This window comes from Hydra vulgaris, chromosome 12, assembly GCF_038396675.1.
Source record: "Hydra vulgaris chromosome 12, alternate assembly HydraT2T_AEP".
In the NCBI taxonomy this organism is placed as follows: domain Eukaryota; kingdom Metazoa; phylum Cnidaria; class Hydrozoa; order Anthoathecata; family Hydridae; genus Hydra; species Hydra vulgaris.
The window spans coordinates 38,306,075-38,332,260 of NC_088931.1; the positions used below are offsets into that span (position 1 = coordinate 38,306,075).

At 27.1% G+C, this 26,186-nt stretch overlaps 1 protein-coding gene across 1 annotated transcript; it reads left to right on the forward strand.

Annotated features, from left to right (window-relative positions):
- Nucleotides 1–292: 292 nt before the first annotated feature.
- On the forward strand, nt 293–25,828 carry LOC100209108 (uncharacterized). Its single transcript, XM_065813157.1, has 5 exons — nt 293–784; nt 1,902–2,180; nt 18,617–18,753; nt 20,341–20,599; nt 25,311–25,828. Exons 1-5 carry the CDS (start codon nt 463–465, stop codon nt 25,451–25,453), a joined length of 1,140 nt encoding a protein of 379 aa, XP_065669229.1. The 5' UTR covers nt 293–462; the 3' UTR covers nt 25,454–25,828.
- Nucleotides 25,829–26,186: the final 358 nt, after the last annotated feature.

Sequence of the window (26,186 nt, forward strand, 5' to 3'; positions counted from 1 at the left end):
CATGTATAAGAGATAAATATAATTGAAGTAAGCTCATCGAGCTAGTGGGACCGGCTGAATTTTTTCGGCAAATTTTTTTTGACAAGTTATGCGGAATTATTTTGCTCGCACGAATGTGCGAGAAAAATAATTTCGCATATCTTGTCAAAAAAATATTGAGAAAAAAATCTGTGAGAAAAATAATAACACTAAAAACACTAAAAAAAAAAAAATTCAAAAACACTACCGAAAAATATTTGTTAATGCGCATGCCCTAAATACAAGACTGCCGTTTTGACCTGGTATTTTAACAAAATTATTAATCGCATGGCACCTAGCGCATACTGATTTTCAAACTTTTGAAAAAATTTGGGACTTCCTACTGTGCATTCTGTATGTGAAGAAATGTGCAATGAAATTTCTTTTAAAACATAGCAATTATCGGGAGCTTAGAGGTTTCCACCATTTCGAGGAAAGTCAATAATGACTGCACCTCACAGTCACATTCCATTCTGGAAACGAGGAACGGGGTTTTATTCAGAATTTACAAAAGGTTGTTATGATGTAAACCTAAGTGCTGCGTCTCTGGTTAATAGCGTAGTAGAAAAAGTTTTATGCAAGTTTTTAGTCGATGAAACGATTGTATTTGCTGACTATGGAGCTGGAGATGGTGGAACCTCCATGCCATTAATTTATTCATGTATAAAAAAAGTGAAAGAAACTTGCGGAAATGATAAAAATGTTCATGTCATGTATGAAGATCAATCAACAAACGATTTTCTATCTCTTTTTCTTGCTCTTGATGGTAAATTGACAAAGTATATTAAAAACTGCTGAAATTTTTTGAATGCGTTATGTATGCATAACGTATACAAAAGCATTACGTATATGTCGTTGTCGTTCTTCTTTTCATTCTTTTATGATTTTTTCTTCTTTGATTTGAATATAAATTGTTCATCTTTCTTTAAGGTGAAAGTCATGGTTTATCCAAGCTAACTAACATATTTTTATGTGTTGATGTTGTCTTTTTGCCTACACTATGTATTAGGTATTTTAAGAAAGATATTTGATGGTTTTTTTTTTCAACTTAATATTAAAGGTTTTCTAAATATCCATAAATGTGTATATACCTTTACTTATATTGTTGGACATTTATATTATTTTTATATCAGTCCTTTTTTTAATTGCTTAACTAACTGTTGAAAAACTAGCAAATTGCATAATTAAAAACAATGGTTACACAATCTGAATTTTTTACTTAAGACATTCAAGACTATACTACTTATTTAAAATTAAAAAAACAATCTAATGATTAGATTAGACTAATCTAATACATGGCTATGAGTTATAAGAAGTTAAGACTCTTAACTTAGGAGCATTTAGAATTCAAAATCGTGTGATAAATTTTTTTAAAGTTTCATAAATTAAAATGATAAAGGTTCAATGAAATGCTTACTTTCTAAAAAATATGTAAAACTTTGTAAATTGTACTTTCTAAAGAATATATAAAACTTTGTAAATTGCTTAAATAAGGCACAAGAAAATTATGTTTATGGTAGGGAAACTACAATATTCAAGAAAATATTTTTACCACGGGTGGGGAGTTTTAATTCAAACAAAACTCTGTTGTTTTCTGCTAATCATTATTGCAATAATGTATTTCTATATTGATAAATGGCAACCCTCTTACTAAATTTTCTGAATTATAACTTGAAAAATTGCATTATAAATATAGTTGGACCTGCTTTAGCAGCCAGGCTTGTAAGATTGTCTCTTTCTCTTTTTTACAAACAAATAATACTGTGGTTGCTGCTCATATTAAATCTTTTGTCATGTAGAAAAGTTATCTTATCTTTTTAATGTAACTATTTTTTTGTGCTCAAAAAAATATATACATATATAATTTTTTTTCTTTAAATTAGGTTTAATTCCTGGTTGTCAATCGTATGCAAAAGATTTCTCAAATGTTTTTTACTCAGCAACAGGTTGCAGTTTCTATCGTCAGTGCTTTCCTCCACAATCTGTACATTTTGGGTTTTCTAGTACATCTATGCATTGGCTTCAAAAAAAGCCATGTAATATAACCAATGGATTGCATCATACTCAAATTACACTAGATAATGAAAAAAAAAAGTTCAAAGTACAAGCAGCTTATGACTGGGAACAACTTTTATTACAAAGAGCCAAAGAGTTGAAGTTAGGTAATATTAAAAAATTTATTCATATTACTTATATAATTGTACATATTACTTATATAAATGCACATAGGAACGCATAGATTTTTTTTGGTAGAAATTAGTTCTTCAGAAAAATCTACCTTGTTATTCTCACCAGAATAGCAACATATCCAATTTTAGTCCTAACCCTGTTTATTTTCTTTTTGCATTATTTATTGGTTTACCGAGTGGTCTTGTTTTTTCAACAGTCTATAATCTATATGAAACCCCTACAGTGCTTTTAAAAACTAAGTAGTCCTGTTAATGCATGAATAAGTAATGCATATGCTTTTTTGATCAGGTTTAGTTTATGGTTTTTTATTCAGTCCTTTTCATGTATTAAAATCTTCTGTTTTAGTAGGAATAATACCATCGTAGTTAACTAATTTTTCATACAATATCCATATTTCTTCTGATGATCAATAAATCGAAAAATTTTCAAGAATTTTCTTATCTAAATTTTATCTTATTTTTTATCTTATCTTATATTTTTTATCTTATTTTTTATCTATAATTTTATCTTACCAAGAATTTTCTTATCTGTCCATTTATTAATTTTTGTTTTACAAAGTATACAAATGGCACTTCCTATTCTGCTGATGAGTCATTGAAATTTTAAATCCTTCATTGTATCTTGAATATGAATTTTTATATTAATATAATTTTTTCCAACGACAACACATCCTTTTGGCATTGTATTCTTCTCTTGCATTATCAGTAGTTGGGACAAGATCATTATCAAAATAGAGGATGTAATGATCTTGATACATTTGGTGAATAAATTTGCCACAATGTCGTGTTTTTACTATTTTGGTGGTATATTAATTTTAGGGGAATAAGTCTGTACTGAAACATATTTGGTTTGCTTTTAATCATTTTTTCAATTTCATTGATGCTTGCTGCCCTACTCTATTACAGTCGTCCTTAAATCATATTAGGTACTCATAACTATCTACTGTATCTACTGGAATCTTTATTTATATTCAAAAAAGAATTAATTTTAATAATACAAGTCAATATTATTGATCAGAAACACCTTTTCCATTTGAAATATAGTTAATTGTAAGGATTTTTTCTTCCTCCAAGTAAATTGTTGGATGTTGGAAATTCCCTTGAAGCAAAGAGAAATCCTAATTTTCTTATTTGCTTTTTACTAAGCATTAGGAAATGCATTAAAGCTATTTATTCACCTATGTTAAAGGTATCTATGTTAAAGGTATATTGTTTTCATATGGTTTGTAAATAGTGCAACTCCAACAAGAGCAATTGGAGGTTCTAAATTTCAGGTTTTCTTAATTTTCATAAACCCTATAACATAAAAAAAATTAGCAAAATCCAAAACATGGGGTGACATTTTATGTTTTTTTTCTGCTCATTTGACATGGAATTACCCCATGTTCAAACTGGAAGCCCTAGTCCAGAGTTAAATGTTAATGCATTTCCTAACCCCAGAACATTTTAAAGTTACGTTATGTCTTAATCTGATACAATTGGTAATAAGGTTACATTCTCTAACTTTTAATTAAATATTAAGTAAATAAACTTGATAATGCAGTATATGTTTGTTTATCGTTACTGTATTGCTAAATACTGTCTTATATTTTAATTTTATTGTAAAATAGCTTTGTCACAATTGGTTACTTTGTCACCAAAAAATATAAAGTCTCAATATGCAACATTACGTCTAAAAAATTTTTTTTTAACTTTGTAAAGTGTAACCAATTGAGACTTAACATAACGTAACTAAATCTAGATTTGAGATGTAACTAAAATGTCTCAAACATAGATTTTTTTAACGTTATGTTATGTCATAATTTGTTACACTTAAAAAAAAAAGACATATGTTAACGTAAAAAATTTTCTATTTGTGACGTATTTTATTTGCATTAACATAATTAAAATACCTCAATTAGATGCATTTAAGATTTAAAACATTTTAATTCTTAAATGATTTAGGTTATGTTACTTCCAATAGTTTATACTTTTAAAGGTAATAAGTACCTTAGATTGTTTAACTGATCCATGGGTTAATTTTTTTAATTACAATATTTTTGAGAAACATGTTATTGCATTTTTAAAAATCAAATACATAAGTTATCAAATACCTAAATAATATTGTAAATAAAACATTTTTGTTAAATACGGTAATTCATGATCATGAGTTATGGTATTTAACAATGCGTTTGAGACATTTGTAACTAAAAATTTTTTTTTTTAAACTATTAAGTATTATCGTTTATTTAAATTGTAAAATAGATTCGTCTTAATTAGTTAATATATTTTTTGTAACTAATTTGTCGAGGAAAAAAAAAGTTTCTACTCGCAAAATTACATTTCTTTTACTGAAATGTAAACTAATGTTGAAAAAAATCTATATTTTGAATGTATTTTAACTACGTCTCATATCTAGATTTTGTTACGTTACGTTTTTTTTTTTGTCAATAATACAAGTGTAACACTTCACGAGTTTTTATAAACCCACTAGCAAAAATGTATATAAAATTTTAACCTTTCTTTTGAAAAATGTATCTCTTATGTACATTAATATGCTTAAGCTGAGTTACGTTACAATGTTACGTATTGTTACGCAAAATGTTATGTCTCGGTCACATAAAAATAACGGACAATATGCACGTAACGTTACAATACAGTGTTACGTATTGTTACGCAAAATGTTACGTTTCGGTTACGTAAAAATAACGGACATTTTGCACGTAACGTAACGAATCCCGTTTATGTTACTATACGTAATGTAACTTTAAAATGTTATAGGGTTAATACTTAGTAATAAGCAAATAAGAAAATTAGGATTTCTTTTTGCTTCAAAGGGAATCTATTTACAACATCCTGAAATTTTTTTTTGACCACCATAACTACATGTAAATTAGAAAATAAAGGCATATATTTTGGGGTATTGACTAGGAGAATTTTGTAGCCAAATTGTGCCAATTACACATACTCACATGAATCTTAACTGAATTTGAAAAAATAACATACAAATATAAAAGTAATAATGCGTCAGAAATTTTTCTATAAATCTTTATGATTTTTTTCAATAATTCTATATTTATGCTATATATTTTTTTCATCTAACTCAGTTTCTGAAATTTTATATATGCAACCATTTGTTGTAGATGGCGGATTAATGGTACATAAAACATGGTTTGATGGGACCCAATACGTATCCTCCCGTGCGGACCAAACAAAACTTGGACTGGGACCATGTGCATGCATAAATTGAATTTTATAATCTCTTTCTCTTTTATCTTTTTTGGTTATAATTCCAATCCACCAAAAATTGTCATACTTGCAAGCTACATAATCCATATGATTATAAATAACCTGCTACACAACCAGCTTATTTGGCATCTGCACAAGGTTAAATGTTTGAACATCAGTTTGTTGACTCATCTTTTTAAAAGAAATTGTACATTTATTAATTGGTATAAAATGGTGGAAGCATCTTGTTCCTGGCAAGGTTCTTCCCATAGTAAACTGTTGTAATGATGATCGAACTTCATTTATTTCTGTTTTATAAACCAAAATGAATTAAATGTTTTTTATATTGGTTACACAGAATTCAAACATCTAATCTACATCTAAAATCTATCCAGCCATTGTCCTTTTTTAAACTGGCTTGTTCAGTTAGTCTTTTTACTGTGCCCCCAATACCATCACAAGCAGATTTACCATGGCTTGTGGCAAAAAAAAACCATTCAGCATCAATATCAAAGTCTTCTTTGTGATGGCAAAGATTAATTAAAGTTCTTAAAGTTTTTATATTGTGCTGCACATCCATCAGTGAATTTTTTAATATTATTAATTTGTAGAAAGTATACATCATGCTCAACTTCATCAGAAAGAAAGCAAAATGACTTAGATATCAGTTTACCATTTAATTTATAGTATATAATAATAGGATGAAGTGTACATTTTGGTTTATTCCAGTGGTAACTTTGCACCTCATCCTGAACAATAAATTGAAAGTTCTCTACCAAGTCACCTAATACTATACACTCATTGTGATTTAAAAACTCTTTTAGCTATAATTGAATGAGATGTATGTTCATCTATTTTATTGCATATAAGGTCAATAACATCTTCAATATTGATTTATTGATTGATCAGTGTAGTTCTATCAGTACCTTCCCATTGATTAATTGTTATTTCTTTATCACTGTCATCAAATTTTCCTGTTAAGAATTTTTTTTAAACAGTAATACCAGGACATAGTAGACATCGATATAACGTGCACTCTAGATTATCCCGATTGCAAACAATCATTCCTATTAAATCTCTATAGTCTTTGTTAATTTTAAGAGTATCAGTTAACAACTTAACATTCTGATGATACAGACACAAACACTGTGAGTGCCAGACGAGTTTGTGGTTACACACTATCTTGGGCAAAGGCTGCAAACTTTGAAAATCCAACATTTAAATTAGAGTGTTCAGATTTAAATACTACATGAAGTTTTTTTAAATTAATCAAAATACTCCCATCATCAAATATTAGTCTTTTTTGCATGTTGCCTGTACCCTATACTGACTAAATCTTTTTTTTCCAGGCATAATTTGTGTGTACTTGTCACTTTGATAAAAGCTATGAACTAGATCAATGGTTTCATAGGGTCATCATCAAAGAAAGTGACTTTCCTTTTTTTGATGGTTGTTTATACAAAATTCCATGTTTTTTTATTAGCTTTTCTAGCCTTTCGTATAAGGTAACCTTATGTACCCTTATGTAACAACTACTGCATAATTTCCACCCAGATATAACAGGAACATCTTGTGTTTTAAGAGATATTGCTATTGATAGCGATATCTTCACATTTCCTATTACAAATAAGAAACAATCATTTCTATAAACTAATATATATATATATATATATATATATATATATATATATATATATATATATATATATAGTTATATATTTAGTTTATTAATTACTATTTAAATCATTCTAATCATGAAAATAATATTAAAATTGCCTTTATTATTTTTTTCAGAAATGCTGTAATAGATTACAGCATTTCTGAAATTTTCTTTCAAATGCAACTCCAAAGTGTTTGGTATGTTAATAGCAAACTGTTGTAAACAATTTTCCACAATCAATTAAACCAGCTCTCCATAATAACTTGTATTTTTCGACATTTGAAAATGTTGATAGGTCTAAAAGACTTTGTCTTCTTGTTAAACCTTGCTTGTGACAGTCAACATTACATTCTAATCCAATAGAACACTTTTACATATTTTCCAACTTTTAAATTTATTCAAAAAGTCTAGTTTTCAAATATTTTACAAAATAAATATTTTTTAGAAATACTATTAACATTATTTAGTTAATGGTAAATTATACATTTTATTATAATATCCATATAATTGGATGTGCCATACTATATGACTTCCTCGTATACATGATTAAAGTTTAATTACTTTTTATTTTATTTACAGATCATATAGTAATTATTTAACGCTTATTAATTAGTTAAGTAAAATATAAAAGTTCTGCAAAGTGACTGGAAACTAATATTTACAACGTGAAATCAGAAGCAATAATATAATAATAAGGAAATAAAAGGTTTTATCTATAAAAGAAAAAAATGTCTTTTATAAATATAGCCTTTTACAAAAAATGTCTTTTTTAAATGCATTCAGATTACAACCTCGTAAAGTTTCTATACTTAAAAAAATGTTGGTCTTTTACAAAAAAAGTTAGCTTCAATAAATAAGAATATTTTTCTAATTATTCCCCCTCCCCATACTTTGAGCCTACCCTAGGCACAAAAAAAATATAAATAAATTTCAAATTTATTATTGCCCTCAAAAAGACTTTAATTATATCTTTTTACAAGATAAAATTAAGATATAGCTAATTTTGTCATAAATAAGTTAGCTGACTCAGCATATATAACTTAAAAGGCTGCATTTAAAAAGTTGAAAAATGCAGTAATATATATTTTTTTAACAGTGATGTTTGGTACCTATATTGTAAGTTATAACAATGCCTCAAATAAAATAATCAAGGTGACATCACCATTTTGACTGTCGAAAAATCCCAAAATATATGCCTTTATTATCTAATTAACATGTAATTATGGTGGTTAAAAAAATTTTAAATTTTAAATTTGTATCTGCCATGTCGGAGATTGTCTATGTACAAAATTACTGGATGATACCTCATTTGGTTCATAAAATATTGTTATTTAACAACAAAACAGTATTTTGCAAAAATGCTGAGTCAGCATAAATAAGAAAATTGAATCCTGAATATCTCAAGAACCGTAAGGGGTTGGAGGTTCCAAATTTCAGGATTTTTTTTTAATTTTCATAAACCCTATAACATATAAAATAATTAGCAAAATCTAAAACATGGGGTGACATGAGCCTGCTGATTTGACATGGAATAAACCTATGTATAGGTTCAAACATTGGAACTTTTGTCATTTTTTAAGAGGTTCAAGTTCGAACTTTTTTTCTCTAAAAGTTTGAACATGTATATATATCAAAACTAGATTCTTTATTATCATTTTTTAATAGCTAAACCAAAACCTTTTTTAAACTGTGACTTTTTTAGACTGTTTTTGTTACTCTTAATTTTGTTGTGCAATACTTTTTTTCAAAAGCAACACTTTTAAAGTTTAAGTCACAAAGGATCTAGAATGTTACTTTTAAGTTTTAAAATTAAAATAGTTATGTGCATTACATATTTTTAATTGTTAAAGAAATCTCGTGGTGATACCCATAAAATAGATTGTTAAAGTTTCTGAATTAAAAAAGAAAAAGACGAGTTAATATAGCGTTGACGAGCTAAAGAGTTTTAGTTGCACAAAGCAAAAAATATGGATAAGTTTGAAGATGCAAGCACAACTAGAAGATCTGAGTATTTTCCAAAGAATTACTGAGTTCAAAATGTAAACTCTGTAAAATTATTCTTAAAACACCTGGCTCAACATTAACAGCTATTACGAGGCATTTAAAAACAAAGCACAAAATTGAAATTCTTAAATGCTTAATAAAAAAAATTGATCATGACACTAAACCTGAACATCAAATGTGTTACAACCACACCATTCATCTATGTGTGATTGATGTGCTTTTTACAAAAAACATAGTTGATGCACATGGTTCTAATAATAACCCTGTTGAAAATGATATGGAAGCTGTAGATTATGATCAAGGTTACAGTGATGATAAAGATGGGACTGAAGTTGGTGGTAGTATTTAAACTGTTCATGAAGTTAGTGAAGATTCTTTTCCAATCTTGAACTTTTTGCTAATAAAATAAGAAGTTCTTTAAATGAACAAGCTTTAAATGCACTAACTTTTTTAAAGCAAACTATGAAAAGTACTCATTGATGTTATTTACTTTTGTCCTAATTGATGATGATAAACAAATAATTGCTTTTGCCTGATTTAACATAACTAAAAAAAGTTCAAAATAGTTCGAACTTTTTTCCCTAATAGTTAGAACATATTCAGGTTCAAACTTTTAAAAAAAAGTTCCAACTGGATGTCCTACTCTGGACACTCATTATTGCTAAAGTTGTTTATATTATTTGCAAGCTCCTGTGTTCTTTCCTTTTTCATCTTATCACCCAGTTTTGTAAAAGATTTTCTGTGTTTTGAAACACATGTGATGTAAGCATCAATTAGCATTCAATTTATTTAATTTTTTTTATTCAACATTTTCCTTCATATATTTATTTTGTGCTTATCAAATAGTTTATTGCAGGCCTTGTTTTAAATAAAAAATGATTAACAGATTAGCCTAATGTGAGTTTGACGTCATAAAGTTTGACAACAAAATTCTTTTTATTTTTTTATTTTTTAAAGACATTAACTTTTTTAAATTACTGAAATAATATTAATTACCGCAAAACAAGTTAAATATTATTTAACTCATTTTTTATTATTACTATTTGGAAATAATTTATTTTCTTTCATTTTTTTTTTTTTTTTTTTTATTATATTTAATAATTAAATTTAATATTACATTTTTTGAAATTTTTGATATAAGCAAATTTTTTTTCTCAACAATTGTATAAATGAATAAAAATATGTTACATTTTTAAAATGATTATTTTTTAAATAGATCCCAAACCTCTGAGATATTTTGTGTTCATATTAAAGAGAATGATAAAAAAAAATGTTTGGGCTAAATTTTTTTGATTAAAGCAAAAGAATAAGTGCATACCAAGAAAAACTAACTTTTTCATTTTAGTTGAAGAATCGCCTTCTCCATTTTGTTGTAGGCCAAAAAATCAGCATAATATAAGCCGTAGTCTACAGACTTGCTATTCAAGCGCCTTTTATTCCTAAGAGTTTCAGTACATGACATCATTGATTTTTGTCTCTACTTGCATTATAAAAAAAGGTTTAACTTATATTTTGTGCAAATTTTTAATACAGCTAAAGAACATGTTTATTTAAAATTTAATTTTGAGTAAAAAAAAATCTTCATAAAGGAAAACCAAAAAAAGAATTGCAATAAAAATGAGTTTTTTTAAGAATAAATGTTAAAAACAATATTTAGTAATATTTTGAAATTTGACAGATAAGTTAGACCCAAGCATTAACTTTAATTTTAATAAACTTAAATATATAATTTTAATCAAAATTAAGTTATGTTTTTTTTATCAGAATAAAGTTATACATTTTTATTGAATTAGTTTTAAATTAAATCATATATATTTTATCAGAATTTATATAATTATAATCTTTGCTTCCAGCGTAAAGTATCAGCGTTTTACAAGCAAAAAAAATAAATAATTACAATTAAAGAAATAAATAAATTATAAATTATTTATTATTATATAGAAGTTTAAGTAAATTTTTTTTATTGCAATCAAAAGTTGTATACATGTTCTTGTGCTCACAAGATGATAAATAAAATTTTTGTTACATATATTTCTTCATATGGTTTTTTTTTTTTTTTTTTTACGTTCAACTTATATTTAAGCTTTAATAGAGATTAAGCTTTTGTAGTTTTTAATTTAATACTATACCATAATAGCAAACATATATTTATATCCATAATATGTATGCATAAAGTGCATCTTGGAAGCTTTTATTCCTTTTGGACTAAAAGTTTAGAAGCTTTTATTCCTGATCTTCAATTTTAAGTCAAGCCTCATTCTACTCCATATTATTGACCGTCTTGAGCAGTTGTTTTATTAAACATTGAATGATTTTTTTCATCTTTTTTACAAGAACATCTCTCTTAAGAACAAATGTCCTTTTATTATTCCAAGAAGCCAATGTAAAAAGGTCTTGTCTGATGTTAAGCTCTGTTATTCTCAGTTTACTAAATCTTGTTTCTTATATCAGATGTTAGGATCTAGAGACTTTTGGTTAATCTTCAACAATTACATTAATTAAAGTAAGTCTAATATTTAATCTGTAATTCATGGGTCTAATCTTTTTACTTCTTCCCAGAATAAGGCATGGCCATTTGCAAAGAAATTGTACTCAAATTTGACTCTTGAATCTAATGGCCATACTCTTCCTGCCAGTTAAACAGATTAACCCATTGTTAAACTTCCAAATCACTATGGCTTCCAAAAAAAGTGCTAAATAAGTGGTTTCAAATTTTCAAAACTTTAGAAAATACTGTGACCTCTCCAGTTATCCTATGATTAATCTTCACTCTGTTATTAGTTTCTTTATATAAAGCTTAAGCCACTCTCCCATTATTGCAAGGTTGCATTTCTTTCTTTTTTTTTTACAAATACCATCAATGCTCAAATGAGCTATCATCTCTATTACGATAAACCAAAACTCATTCTTGCTTGGTACTTATTCAACAAGTTGCATCCTTTTACTGTACCTTTCCCTTTATGCTATAAAAACTTTTATTTATCAAGTTTTTTTCCTTGCACATTAAAACTTTTAGGCATCATGTAACTTTTAGGCATCATGTAACTTTTAGCATCAAAACTTTTAGGCATCATGTAACTTTTAGGCATCATCATGTTTTTATTTTATATACAACCTACAACTTTTCAAGCCTTCAGTTAACTTCTGCTAGTAGCTTAATGCTTTAAAACAAGGCCTACTATTCAGACAGTGAGAAGTCAGCCAAATTTCTACTTTGTTTTATGACTAAGTATGTGCATTAGAGATGTGCCAGAACCAGTTATTGCCGAGTCTCCGATTCTGGATCCAAGTCCAGGTACTTGACACCAGGTACATTTTAATAAGTTAGAACAAAAACTTGTAATATCCCTGTGTTGTGAAAACTTGTAATATCTCTGTTGTGCTGAATTGTTTTCACAAAATAACTGATTAATTTGTGCTAATTAAGTTTGTGCTAATGTATGTATATATGTATATGTATATATGTATATATATGTATGTGTATATATATATATATATATATATATATATATATATATATATATATATATATATATATATATATATATATGTAAATTATATATATATATATATATATATATATATATATATATATATATATATGTAAATTATATGTATGTATATATGCATATTAAAACAATCTGACTTCTCAATATCTTGCCAAGGGCGACAATTGTAGAACTCGATTTTAATATAATATATAATATAATATATAAAGACTATAGTTTCTACTCTACATTTTAAAAATGCAACAAGACACATATTTAATTTTGATTATAAACAATTACTAACTTACTTTTAAAGCCTTTATTCAACCTTAGTTATTTAATATTTATCAACACAATACATTTTTATTTTGTTTTTTCAATATGTATTTTTCCGCAATATGCTGGGATTTCAAAGTTATGTTATTAAATTGACGTTAAAAAATAATAAAAAAATAAAAAAATTTATGCATGTGTATAATATACAAGATTGTATCTAAATTTGTAACAATGGGGCTGGATTATAAGGCCCCATATCTTCTGCCAGCTCAAGTATAAATTTTTCAAATCTTTATATTGTTATGTTGTAAAACATTGTAAAGATTATTTCAAAGGATGAAAATAAATAAAATGTTGCTTTAAAAATTCACATTATTCAGACCTTTCAGTCTACGACTTATGTGTTGACTAAAAGATCTAACATGTATGTATATGACATGTATGTATGTATATACTCTCATATAACATGATTTTGTACTTCATCAAGTCATTTTTTCCAAAAACTACTTATAGTATTTCTGAAATGACCTGTTCCTTTTCACTCAAGGTCACAAATTTAAATTATGTAAACTAAAGTGTAAACTTGATGTCTGTAGATATTCTTACTCTCTCAGGTTTGTTAGTATTTGGAATTACTTGCCGTCTGACGTCGTTAATGCCAAAACATTAAGGGCTTTAAAATTAAGGTTCACTCTATCAACTTTTAAAATATTGTTCCGGGTAACTAATTTTTGTTTTAAAATTGTGGTATTATATATAATATATACTTTTTTTGTAGTTTATCACTAAATAATCGCTAATATGCGTTAATCGATCAAAAGTTATGTTATGAAAAATAAAAGATTAAGATATATATATAGTCAATATATCTATTAAATAAATATATAGTAATATATCTATATAGATGTCTATATATGTAAATATATCTATTAAATAATATATATAGTAATATATCTATATAGATATCTATATACATTTATATAGTAAATATACAATTAACTTTAAATAAATCTTTAAACAATTGTTTACAATAAACATGTTAAAAGTCTTACATGTTTATCAGTGATGGATTCAGGGGGTGAAGGGTGGAGACATGCATTTCCCCACCCCCACTCCCACCCCTTAAGTTGCATAAATCCTTTTTGTATTTAAAAACAAATTACAGGACTTAATTAGATCAAAATATCAAACTCATTTATTCTAGGTTTAATTACTAAAAACTCTCTTGTGAAAAAATGCTCTCACACAAAAGAAGCTATTTGAATACTTTTTTTTCGTTTCTTTACTTTGGTATTCACTAGTTATTTCATTTTGTGTTATTGATTTTATTTCCGTATAAATCAGTTTCCTTTTTGCAATATATTCTGATTACTTTGTAAAAACGTATATTGAAAAATAATTTAAGTGAGACATGTCTGTATGTTGAGTAAATAGGACTTCTGTGGTCTGCTTAAGCTAACTGCTTAACCTCAGTTTATGCATTTATATCATGTATTAAAGAGGCACTATTTGAATGCTGCTTTGTTATGTGGCGTTTGAATTTATGCTCCGACTTTTTATCATACACTGGTAGAAGTAAATTTGGTTGAATTTCTTCTCCCAATTTCAACAAGAAAATAACTGACATTATTGATAAACTTATATTTTCAAAAAAAAAATCTGATTCTAGATCTAATATGAATTAATCGTAGCACTGTTCATCTGTAAAGTTTGCCATTTTTAAGATTTTTGTGCCCTTATTGGTAGTCTGGGCACAATAAATAAACTATTTTCCACATAAATTTCAAAATTTTAACTTTGATTGTTTGAAAACAATAGAACGGCCCAACTGGCCAGACTATCTGTTATTATGACTATGGATTTAATAATCAAATAATTTTCTCTGCATTTGATTCTTCTACTTGAACCAACTATTTAATGATCAAACTTTCAATTGTTTCTTTTCTTTGTTTTTCTGGTTATAACTCATGTTTGTAGTTCAGTAATTCAGAATTCTGCACCATTTTTTATTTTATATTAAATTATAGCATTTGAAAAGAAATCATAAAATATGTATGATGCAATGTTATTATCAAAAGCGTATCTAGTAAATAATTGTGTGTAAGCTTTAGCAACTAAGATTGTTTTTCATTGTACTAAAATTGTGCTCTTAGAAAGATGCAATCCATTACAACCTGCCTCTTATTGGCAGGTTATGCTTCTTAACAGTAGTGAAGGCAACTTACCTAGAAAAAAGAAAACTCAGATATAAAACCCCAAAATAAATTGTGGATACGGCTAGTAAGTGGCTAGGGCCTGGGCAAAATAAAAGATTTACCAGGGGTTGATAGCCTTACTATGGGAAAAAATTATAATTTTTTATATTACTTTATATATTATAAGTTTATATATACATTTACTGTTTATAAAATACTGGCATATATATATATATATATATATATATATATATATATATATATATATATATATATATATATATATATATATATATATATATATATATATATATATAAACTAATTATACAACAAAGTTGCAAGCAACCACTATTAAGTTATAAGTTATGGAAAACAAAGGATATGGTTAAAGAGCAAGGAAATAGGTAACTGAAGTCTGACAAAGTTGTATGAGTCAGGAAAACATGAAGATGGGTAAGAGTTTTGAGGTTTTGTTGATGTGCGAGGTAAAAAACTAGACGAATAAAAAATTTTACAGCATGGAGGCGCAGATATAGTAAAAGGGTACAACTTTGTTTGATGACAAGCCAAGCAAGAATGAGTTTTGGTTGATTAAACTAGAGATGATAGTTCATTTGAGAAGTGACTATGATAGTATTTGTAGAAGGAAAAAAAAAATGCAATTTTACGGCAATGGGAGGATGGCTCAAGCTTGGCTAATAAAACAGGTCCAACTACATTTACAATGTGTTAGCAGACTTTGTCTAAGATAAGAATGTCAACAATATAGAAAATGTGAACTATATAGTATAGGAATATATTAATAATAATATAGGATTATCAACAATATTGTGGTAGTTGTTTGCAGTAAATAATTGAGTTTTGTTCAAGTTAAAATCCACAAACCACTGCAAGCTCCAAGCTGTTACAGAGAGATCAGAGAGTTGTTACAGAGAGATCAGATTAAAGCTGTTACAGAGAGACCAGGTTAAAGATCAGCTGCTTGTTTTGAAAAATCAAAAAGTGAAGACTTTTAGTCAAGACAAGAGTATTGAGTTGAGTCGCCAGCAAATAGAGCCACTTTAGATGTAATATTGTCGCAAAGTTATAAGATTTAGCAGGGGTTGATAGCTAGGGTTGAGAAAAAATTTATAATACTTTATATATTATAAATATATTTATACATTTACTATTTATTAAATACTGACAAATATTTTTAAAATAATTCACTTCCAACAAGGTTGCAAGCAACCACTTTTAAATTATGAATTATTAGAAAACAAAGTATAAGGTTAAAAAGAAATAAAGCGGTTAACTGTTACACATAAAAAGATGCAGGTTGCATGAGTTAGGAAAGCATAAAGATGGGTTAGAGTTTTGAGAATTTGTTAATCTGCAAAGAAATAAACTAGATGAATAAAAAAATTTACAGCATGGAGGCGCAGATATAGTAAAAGGGTACGACTTTGTTTGATGACAAGCCAAGCAAGAATGAGTTTTGGTGGATTGAACTAGAGATGATAGCTTGCTTTAGCAGTGACCATCATAGTAATTGTAAAAACAAAAAAGATATGCTGGTCCAACTACATTTACAATTTGTTTTTAGACCTTTTCTGAGAGTGAGAGGGTTGTTATTCATGAATATAGGAATGTCAACAAGATTGCAATAGTTATTAGCAGTAAATAACTTAGTTTTGTTGGAGTTAAACTCTACAAGCCACTGTTTGACATGTTATCTAAGTGTTATGTTTTAGTTAAAATGACTAAAATTCAAAATGATGTTTTTATTAATATTTTTTTAAAGATTTTTAATAAAATGCAAAAAACAGGTTAACTGGTTAACTAACTAAATAACTTTATTTTAAATTTAAATCATTTTAAGTAAAATATTTAGTTTTTTTTTTTTCAAACATAAAAAAGTGTTCATAATGCTGTAAAAAAAAACACAAACCAGGGATGCGGAGTCCCAAAAGGACTCCGGCTTTTTCCGGCTTATATCTCTGCTTTTTCCGTGTCTGTAGGGTCCAGAAGCTCTAAACATGTTTGCTGACTTATTATCTGCTGTAATAAAAAAATACATGAGATTTAATGACTTGAAACTTGTTGTTTTTAGGCCCGGAGTCCCGGAGTCCTTGCCGCCATTATAACTAAGGACTCCGGGCTCAAAAAACGATTGTTTCTCTAACCTAAAAGTCTTAATTTTTTTCCTATCAGTAGTCCATAAACTTATTTATATTTTTAGAGCTCCTGGATACCAAAACTAGGGTAAAGTAATTATTTTGTGACTTTCAAATCTGGAGTCATTTTTGAGACTCTGCATCCCTGACACAAACTTTTCAAATGATTTCTGTTCTACTTTTTTTTTTTAACTTTCCAAAATTTTATTATTTTACATCTTAGTTTCACAATTGTATACAAAAGGTTGCATAACATTACTTATGATGACCAGTTTAATTGCCTTCTTCCAAATTTTGATAAGATCTGAAAGACACACAGAAATGGGTCGAAAAGCAGCGAGCAAAGTGGCATAGGTATGAAGGATGGCTCTGTTATCAGTAACAGAGAAATAGCAAGAGGATTAAAAATTCTTTTTTTTTCCATTATTTTTTATTAATACAGTTCAAAACATTTTACTTGGGGAAAATGTTGGTGTTTTTGAAGCTGTTAGTAAAGCAATGCTGGTGGCCAGAGATCAGTTCACAAAATTATGTTAGTGGTGGAGATCAACTCACAAGTTGGTGTAAGGAAAGAATTGGGTGGTCTTTGGAAAAGTGAAAGCAAGTAGTTTTCAGTGATAAAAGTAATTTTGAAGTAATAATTTGAAATTTTTTGGTAAAAGATTTAAATCTAAAAAATATAGTAATTGCTTTGTTGCATCAAAGATGGCAGTGTAGTAGCTGTGTGTAATATTTATACAGGTTGGATTAACCAATACACCTATATAGAGACATTAGAGAACGGCATAGTTCTATCAGTAGACATTATGATTGATTGAAATAAATGGTCACAATTTTAATAGGATATGGCACTGCTCACAAAGCTCATACAATCGAAGCATAGATAAAAAAAAAAGGTTTATTGCTCTGACCAGCTCAAGGTCACATCAAGATTATTCAAGGTCCAAATAAGATCCATAAATAGCCAGAATCAAGAACTAGGTACCATTTAGAAAAGAGTTCCAACCAAAAATTGCAACAATCTTGTTAGTCTATACAAAAAAAAAAGATGTGTATCTTGCAAAAAAGCAAGTAAAAGATTTATTGAATAGTAATTAAGACATTTATTTTATCGTGCCAATTTTGATATATTTTTTAGCGATAATTTTTGTTAATTATCTTTGTTTTAATAATGCTTTTATATACGTGTGTATGATACTTATATGTGTGTATGTATATATATATATATATATGTGTATATATATATATATATATGTGTATATATATATATATGTGTGTTGTATATATATATATATATATATATATATATATATATATATATATATATATATATATATATATATATATATGACACTCTGCAATTTTGAAGCTACATTTAAAATGATTGTTAAATGCATTTTCTAATTTAAGATATTATTACAGGTGGTTTTATGGTCATGGTACAATTATGCATTGATGAAAACAATTACAGTCTTGGTAAAACCACTGTTAAAAACTCGATGTTTGGTGTAATGGATAGTATTTCAAGAGAAATGATTCAACTTGGCATCATTAGCGAGGTTTGTTTAAACATTTTTTTGCTCCTTTGTTGAACAAAGATTGTTTGAGTAATATATTTTTATATTATATCTAGGGTGTTCAAATTTGAATTAACTTTTTAATTTTTTGATAAAGCTCATAATTTTTGTGAAAAAAGCAGATAACTTTAATGAATATTAAAGTAGCCATGCAGCAGTTAATAATGGAAAAGAATGTCAGATAAGTGATCAACTCTTGCAGTTCTACAGGCCTCCAATCTTTTTGCAATATTTTTCAGCACATATTGACCTGTGGTTTAATTTAAGTAATTTGCTTGTTGATTATGTGTTTTTTTAGATGTTTATATGTACATTTATATACATAGTACATATTGTGTAATATGTATATAGTTGTATATATGCATATATTACATGAATACATATTATTATATATATATTATATACATATATACATATATATACTATGTATATATTATATACATAGCTACAGATGGTTTGAGGATTATTAGTGCAAGCTTTGTTCTTTAAAAAATCCCATTAAAAGAAATCACATGACCTTAGTGGCTAATTTACAGTTCCTCTTTGAAAAATTATTTGATCTCCAAATTTCTTTTACAAAAGATTGATTGTTTCTAATTCTGTATGAAATATTACACTGTTCTGTTGAAATACATATTCTCTGCATCAATATGCTCTAATTTGTCATACAAAAAGTTAATAATCATTGTTAATAACGAACACTGTTCACAGTAACAGTGTGTCCAGTTTCATTTTCAAAGAAATTTGAACCAATTAATCTACCAGACCAAAAACCACACACCGAACAGCTACTTTTTCTAGATGCAGCTGTCTTTCCAATATTATTCATAGATTTTCTGCACACCAGATTTAGCAATTCTGTTTGTTTACATATCCACAAATTTCAAAGTGTACTTTATCACTATAGATCACTTTGGTTAAAAAAATCATTATTTTCTTCTTTTGCTGCAAGAGACAAATTAACAAATGTACAACCTAATCTGTGATCAGATGGCAATAGTTGTTGTATTTTGTACAAACTGCAATGTAAAAGATTTTAGGTATTAATTTGCCCACATATAGAATAAATATATTCTTAATAGATTCTTGTGCAAAATATTGAATAAAGTGTTTTGTTTTATGCATAGTTTCTGTGAACATTGACAAATTGATGTTTGGAACTTTACTAATGCTTTCACTGACAGCAACATTGTTTTCTTGGGAATGACCACTATGACTGTAAATTTTATTTTTTTAATCTTGAAGTAGACCAGTTTTCTCAAATTTATTTGCAATATTTTAAATGATGGAGTTTGTTAAACAATTTTTTTTCCATATTTCGTACAAAATTTTTCTCCAACTTCTGTATAATTTTCACCAGATTTAAAATAATTTTTGACAATGATAAACTATCATTCAATCATATACTTCAACAAGCTTACTAACCACAATGTTTATACTTGACAGCTGTCAATAAATGGAAGCCATTTTAGTACAAAAACTACAGCTGTTACAAATTAAAGTTATTTCAGATTCAAACACCCTGTAGAGTATAATATTGCTGTTTAGTATAACTAAAATATTTTATAGGAGGAATACCACAACATCACATTCATAAACTATTACCGAACTATTGAAGAATTCAGAGCTCCTTTTGATTTGCAAGACTCTGCAGTCTTCAAATCAGGTTTAAAGTTGATATCAATTAAAACTGTGTTAGTTAAATGTCCATTTCATAAAGAATGGATGGAAAAGCCAACTATTGATAGAAATGCAGAATCTGCTCGAAAACATGCAGAGAAGTTTATATTAACTCTACGAACTTGGAGCAACACAACCTTTTTATCAGGTAATTGAAATGCAATTTAATGTAAATAAAGGTGGCAAGGTCTCTAGTGTAGGTATAGTAACATACAGCTGGGAGTATATAGGTTTCATATAATCAAATCCACACATCTTTATTTTCTGAGGTGTTTTTTTTTTTTTTTAGTTGAAAAAGAAAGTAAAATTAGGACTTAGAGAATTTCTTAAAATTTTTTTAAATTATTTTATTTTTTCTGTAAAATCACCTAAGCTCGGTCGCCATGTAACTTTAGTCATTTAAGAATAAATAACAAAAATGCATGCGTATTTCAAGTTTTTACAAACAATTTTTACAGCTATTTTACAAACAATTTATTCAAACTTTTTTTTCTACAATAGTATATGTTGTCATCTCGTTCTTACGAATTATAAAAAATTTTATTTGAAATTTGTTGAAATAATTTGTTTGCAAAACACGATTTTTGAAATTATGCATACTATTGAAATCTAGAATAAGCAATGTATTGAATAAAATGATTAAATTTAATACTAGTATTATTAAGAGTTGTCAAGTTAATTATATTAAAAAAAAAAGTTTTTGATTATCAAATATTAAGTACGCTTTTTTTTTCAAAATCAGTGAAATTCTAAAATACTTTAACTTTAATCATTTTGATAAATTAAGTGCAATGTGTCACTAAACATCACTAAACAATAGACTGCTCACATATCTGATAATTTTGTGTGCGTGCATATTTAATAGTACGTCATGGTTCCTTATGCCCAGAATCGCATGAAAAAGAGTAAATTCACAGATATATTATGAAAGCATTTTTAAAAGAAACAGTTGTTTACATGAGATTTTTTTTCTTTTTTTTTATAATAAAAACATTGATTTTGCTTTATATAAGTTTATTTTAACCATTTTAAGTCTAAAATTTATACTGTTTATATGTTTGTGTTATTGAAATATGAAATTATCAGAACTGTGAAGACATGTATTGGTAGGAATGTTGCAAAATGTTTAGTGTTGTTATTGGCTTCTAGTTGAAATTAGTCGACTTTTTAGCAGAAAATCGAATAGTCGATTTAATCGACTATAGATTTTCTGCTAATCAACTAAAAGTTGATTTAGTTGATTAATAATCTTAAAATCATTATATCTATTTATTCGATTTAACTTTTTCAATCCTTAATTATTGTTTGTTCAATTAATAACAGTTACATGTTATTAATTGTTTACTATCTTAAAGTTTTATCTAATTCATTGCATGTTATCAACATTTATACCTTATTAAACTTTCGGTTATGTTTTTCATCAATATTTTTTTTATTTGTTTGTTTATTCTATGCTTGTGATTTTCTTAAATACTTTTATATAAGGCCGTTCCAAGCTAACTCAGGGCCCCTGGACAAAATTAAATTGCAAAACTCTAAAGTTTAAATTTCATTTATACAATCCCATTGCTTAAATATGATTGCTTAGACTTTTTGATATTTAGCAAGTATTTACAACCCTAAATCATTGGGGCTTGAGAATAAACTACTCCATTTCTAAAGCGGCCCTGCTCTTACATTATTTACTTTCATTAATATTTAAATGTTTAAAAATAAAAAGCGAACAAAAATTAATTTATTACTTTTATCACAACTTCAAAAAAAATTTATGACCAAAATTTATTTCGAGTAAATCAGCTTTAAGTCGACTTAGTTGATTTCAAAATTGTACTAGTCGATTTTAGTCGACTTTAAAAAATATATTAGTCAGTTTAGTCGACAGTCGAATGATTTAAAAGTCGTAACAACACTAGAAATGTTGATTGTGAAAAATGTGACTTGAGTGTATGTGAACCAATTACAAAAAATAAATCCTTATTGCACCACACTAATAATTATTGCACCACACTAATAATTATTGCACCACACTAATAATTAGCTTGCTAATGAAAATTTCAAATTTTAAACTTCAAATAAGCAAACTCTGAAAGTATTGATAAAAATTTAACATAAAATAGTGAAGTTTAACATAGTATTATCAAGAATCTAAATAAATTTGCTACAAATAATTATTGATTTTTACTTTTAAAATTGTCGACTTAGTTGATTTCAAAATTGTATTAGTCGATTTTAATATATAAAAAATAAAAAGATAAAAATAATAAAAAGACAAAAAAAGTTTTTTTATCGTTAGTTTTAAAAAAAACTTTTTTTAAATTGAGTTAAATGATTTTGTTTCATTATTTTGTTATAAAAAAACATTAACTTATAATTTTTGATGATAAATTTGTGGTATTGCAATTTTTTATTGCGATGTGTTATTCCAATCTCAAATTTGTGATATTGTGAAGTGTTATTGGGATGTTAAATTTGTATTATTGCAATGTGTTAATAGGAATGCATATAGTGACCGAACTTATAAGATGATGTTCAAAGTTCGGTCATATTAGTTCTCATTTGAAATAAAATAAATGTTAGTTTTTATTTTTATTATGTTATTTTTACAATATAAATTAACAATAGAATTGTGTGCATAATTAAGAAAAATTGAAGAAACATTTATGCCTGAGATATGAATGTTTAAAGCTTAAGTAATTTATATAATAATGCTAAAAAATAAACCAAATCGCATTCTGAAATCAAAGAGAAAGTTTATTCGGTTTTTAGGTAGCATTTTGGGTTTTCAATTTTAGGTTTTTAGGTGCCAACCTTGGATTAAACGAAAAGGTTTGAGTTGGATTAGAACACATTTCTCTATCCATTATAATTCGTCAGCTGATAACCAAGAGGTTCTCGGCTGATGAATTATAATGAATAGAGAAATGTCCATTTCATTTTTAAAACTCGATTTTCTCGGAAATACAAAAAAAAGACAAGTATGTCCATTTTTTGTATTTCCGAGAAAATCGAGTTTTAAAATTTAATTTGTTAGGATTTACTGCAAGAATGCCCGACTAATTTTTTAAATATTTTTAAAAGTTTTATCATTCTTGAAACTAGATTTGTTAAACACATACTCCATTGATTGTTAAATATTTATTGATAATAATCAGAAAAAACACAAAATGTGGACATGCGGCCTCTTGGTTCTCGGCTGACGAATTGTTAAAGTAACGGGTGATGCGGAAGTTATCGGACAAATCCTAATTTCATTATTTGAGCATGATAATTAGTTTTTGTGTTTTTATGCGTAGGCATAAACGTTCTATAAAATATAAACTTTATTATTTAAAACACAATTATTTAAAATGAGGTTAAATGCAGCTGAACGAGAATCTTTTCAAAAGCGGCTAAAAATGTTTTTTGTAAATAAACCTAGAATAAAATAAAAAAAATCGTAGATCATTTTGAAAAGGAAGGATTTGCTCGAAGTACAATATATGATAACCAAAAAAGACTTGAAATTGTTCAATCGTTTTCTGATAGAAAGCACTCTGGTCGTCCGACATCCTGGACTAGAGAAAAGAAAGCCGAATTAACGAGATTTGTCAACAATCGAAAAGGGGTCAGTCAGAGAAAAATAGGTATTAAATTCGGTGTAAATCAATCGACAATTGGTCGTCAGTTACAAAAAATGAATATTAAATATAGAAAACGTGAAAAGACTCCAAAATACACTATAGAACAACAAATAAAGGCAAAGAAAAGAAGCAGGAAACTAGTTAACCAACTCTATAACACAAAATCGCTTCTAGTCATCGATGACGAAAAATACTTTTGTTTTGCAGGGGACAACATGCCTGGAAATTCTGGATACTACACAAACAACAAAAAGACATGCCCAGAAAGTGTTTGTTTTATAGGTAAAGAGAAATTTCCAAAAAAATTATTAATGTCGATAGCCATATCTGACCATGGTATGTCCGAGTTATTGTTTCGCACTTCCAAGATTGTACCGATCAATTCATCAATCTATATTAATGAATGTTTAGAAAAACGACTTCTTCCATTTATTCACAAGTATCATGGAGACTTTAACTATTTATTTTGGCCAGATTTAGCAAGTTCTCATTATTCTAAAGATTCTCTAAATTGGGTGGACCAATATGTCTGTTACGTTGATAAAGAATCCAATCCCCCAAATGTGCCTCAAGCACGGCCAATTGAAAATTTTTGGGGACATTTGGCACAGAAGGTTTACGAGGATGATTGGCAAGCTTCAACAGAGCAAGTTTTGATTGATCGCATTAAACTAAAACTACAAGAAATTGATTTAAACTTTTTACAGTCGCATATGAAAGGCGTCAGAGCTAAATTGAGATCAATTGCAGATGGTGGTGTTTTTTCATATAAAAAATAATATATTTTTATTAAAAGATAAATGCTTTATTTAAAAAAAATATAATAGTAGTTTGTTTTTTTTTATAAATAAGTTATTGACGTTTTTATTTTGTCCGATAACTTCCGCATCACCCGTTATTATTATTTTAACAAGATGAATTTTCAATCATAAAAAATCTGAATTTAATAAAAAATTGTGTTGTGTTACAAAAAAGTTTTTTAAAAAAAAAGAGGGTTTTTTTCCCAAATCTAATACTAGATAAATTTTATTTTTATTTTTTATTTAATTTTATTATCTAAACTATTATTTTTTTATTTAAACAATTTGTTTTGTTTCACTTTTTTTTTTGAAATAAAACAAAGAATTTTCGCTTGGTTTATCAATTCATGTTTGAATTACGCTTTTTGGTGGAGTTTTTTTTTAAATTTGTTAAATGCTTAATTTTTTTTTTTTTTTTTTTGTATTGTATGCGTTATAGCATTGTCGAAACATCGGTCAGAGGCGGAAAGACGAGATATAGTGGATAGGTTTTTCAACATTTATGTAAAACGTGTTTCCGATGATCCGGACAACCATGCAATGGATTACGTTCACGCACATATTGTCATTGAAAAGATATAGATTTAAATAATCTATAGTGAAGTGGTTTAAAAACGTAGGTTTTTATTTGTTCGATTCTTATCGTTTACTTTTTCTGCTTTGGTTTAACAATATTTTATATACTAAAAATGATAAATTTTGTCGAGCCGTTTTCCACCTTTTTTTTTTTTTAAAGTTTATCATGAAGTTCAAAGGCAATTGAAACTTTCATTGGAACAAAATATTATTTATTTATCAACAAATATAACAATTAATTTTTTTATAAACCACATACAAAGAACTGTCGTACTCTTTATTTATTTTTAAAAAAAGAAATATTTTATAACTAATATTAAAAATTCATATTAGTACATATGTAAATATATATTTGGAGATACAAAATAGTATGTTGATAAATTTTTTTTTAACGTGTTGCGTGCGCAGTACGCATTGCACTGATGTTCGGGCAAATATTAATACACATTGTCTGCATTGTCACAGAGTCTACATTACCACATAAGTTAACGTGTAAGACCCCTCAAAAATCATAAAAAAAAGTATTTTGTGTAATTCTGACATGAAATTTATCGCTTAACTCGAATTTAAAAAAACCATTTCTCAAAATAAGATTTAGTTTTTGAGATATTAATCAATTCCTTCGACTGGGTAAACTTGATCTGCCTAGCAACACGCATAGCAACAGCTTTTTAATCAGAATTGCAAGCTTTTTATTACTATTATTTAATAAACTTTTTTAACAAGGAGTAAATCGTGT

What these genes read in the sequence shown, in the direction of transcription:
- LOC100209108 (XM_065813157.1), top strand. Translation starts at nt 463, where the DNA reads ATGACTGCACCTCACAGTCACATTCCATTCTGGAAACGAGGAACGGGG. An exon ending in AGCCAAAGAGTTGAAGTTAG is followed by an intron (nt 2,181 to 18,616) that starts GTAATATTAAAA and finishes ATATTATTACAG; the next exon opens with GTGGTTTTATGGTCATGGTA. An exon ending in AACTTGGCATCATTAGCGAG is followed by an intron (nt 18,754 to 20,340) that starts GTTTGTTTAAAC and finishes AATATTTTATAG; the next exon opens with GAGGAATACCACAACATCAC.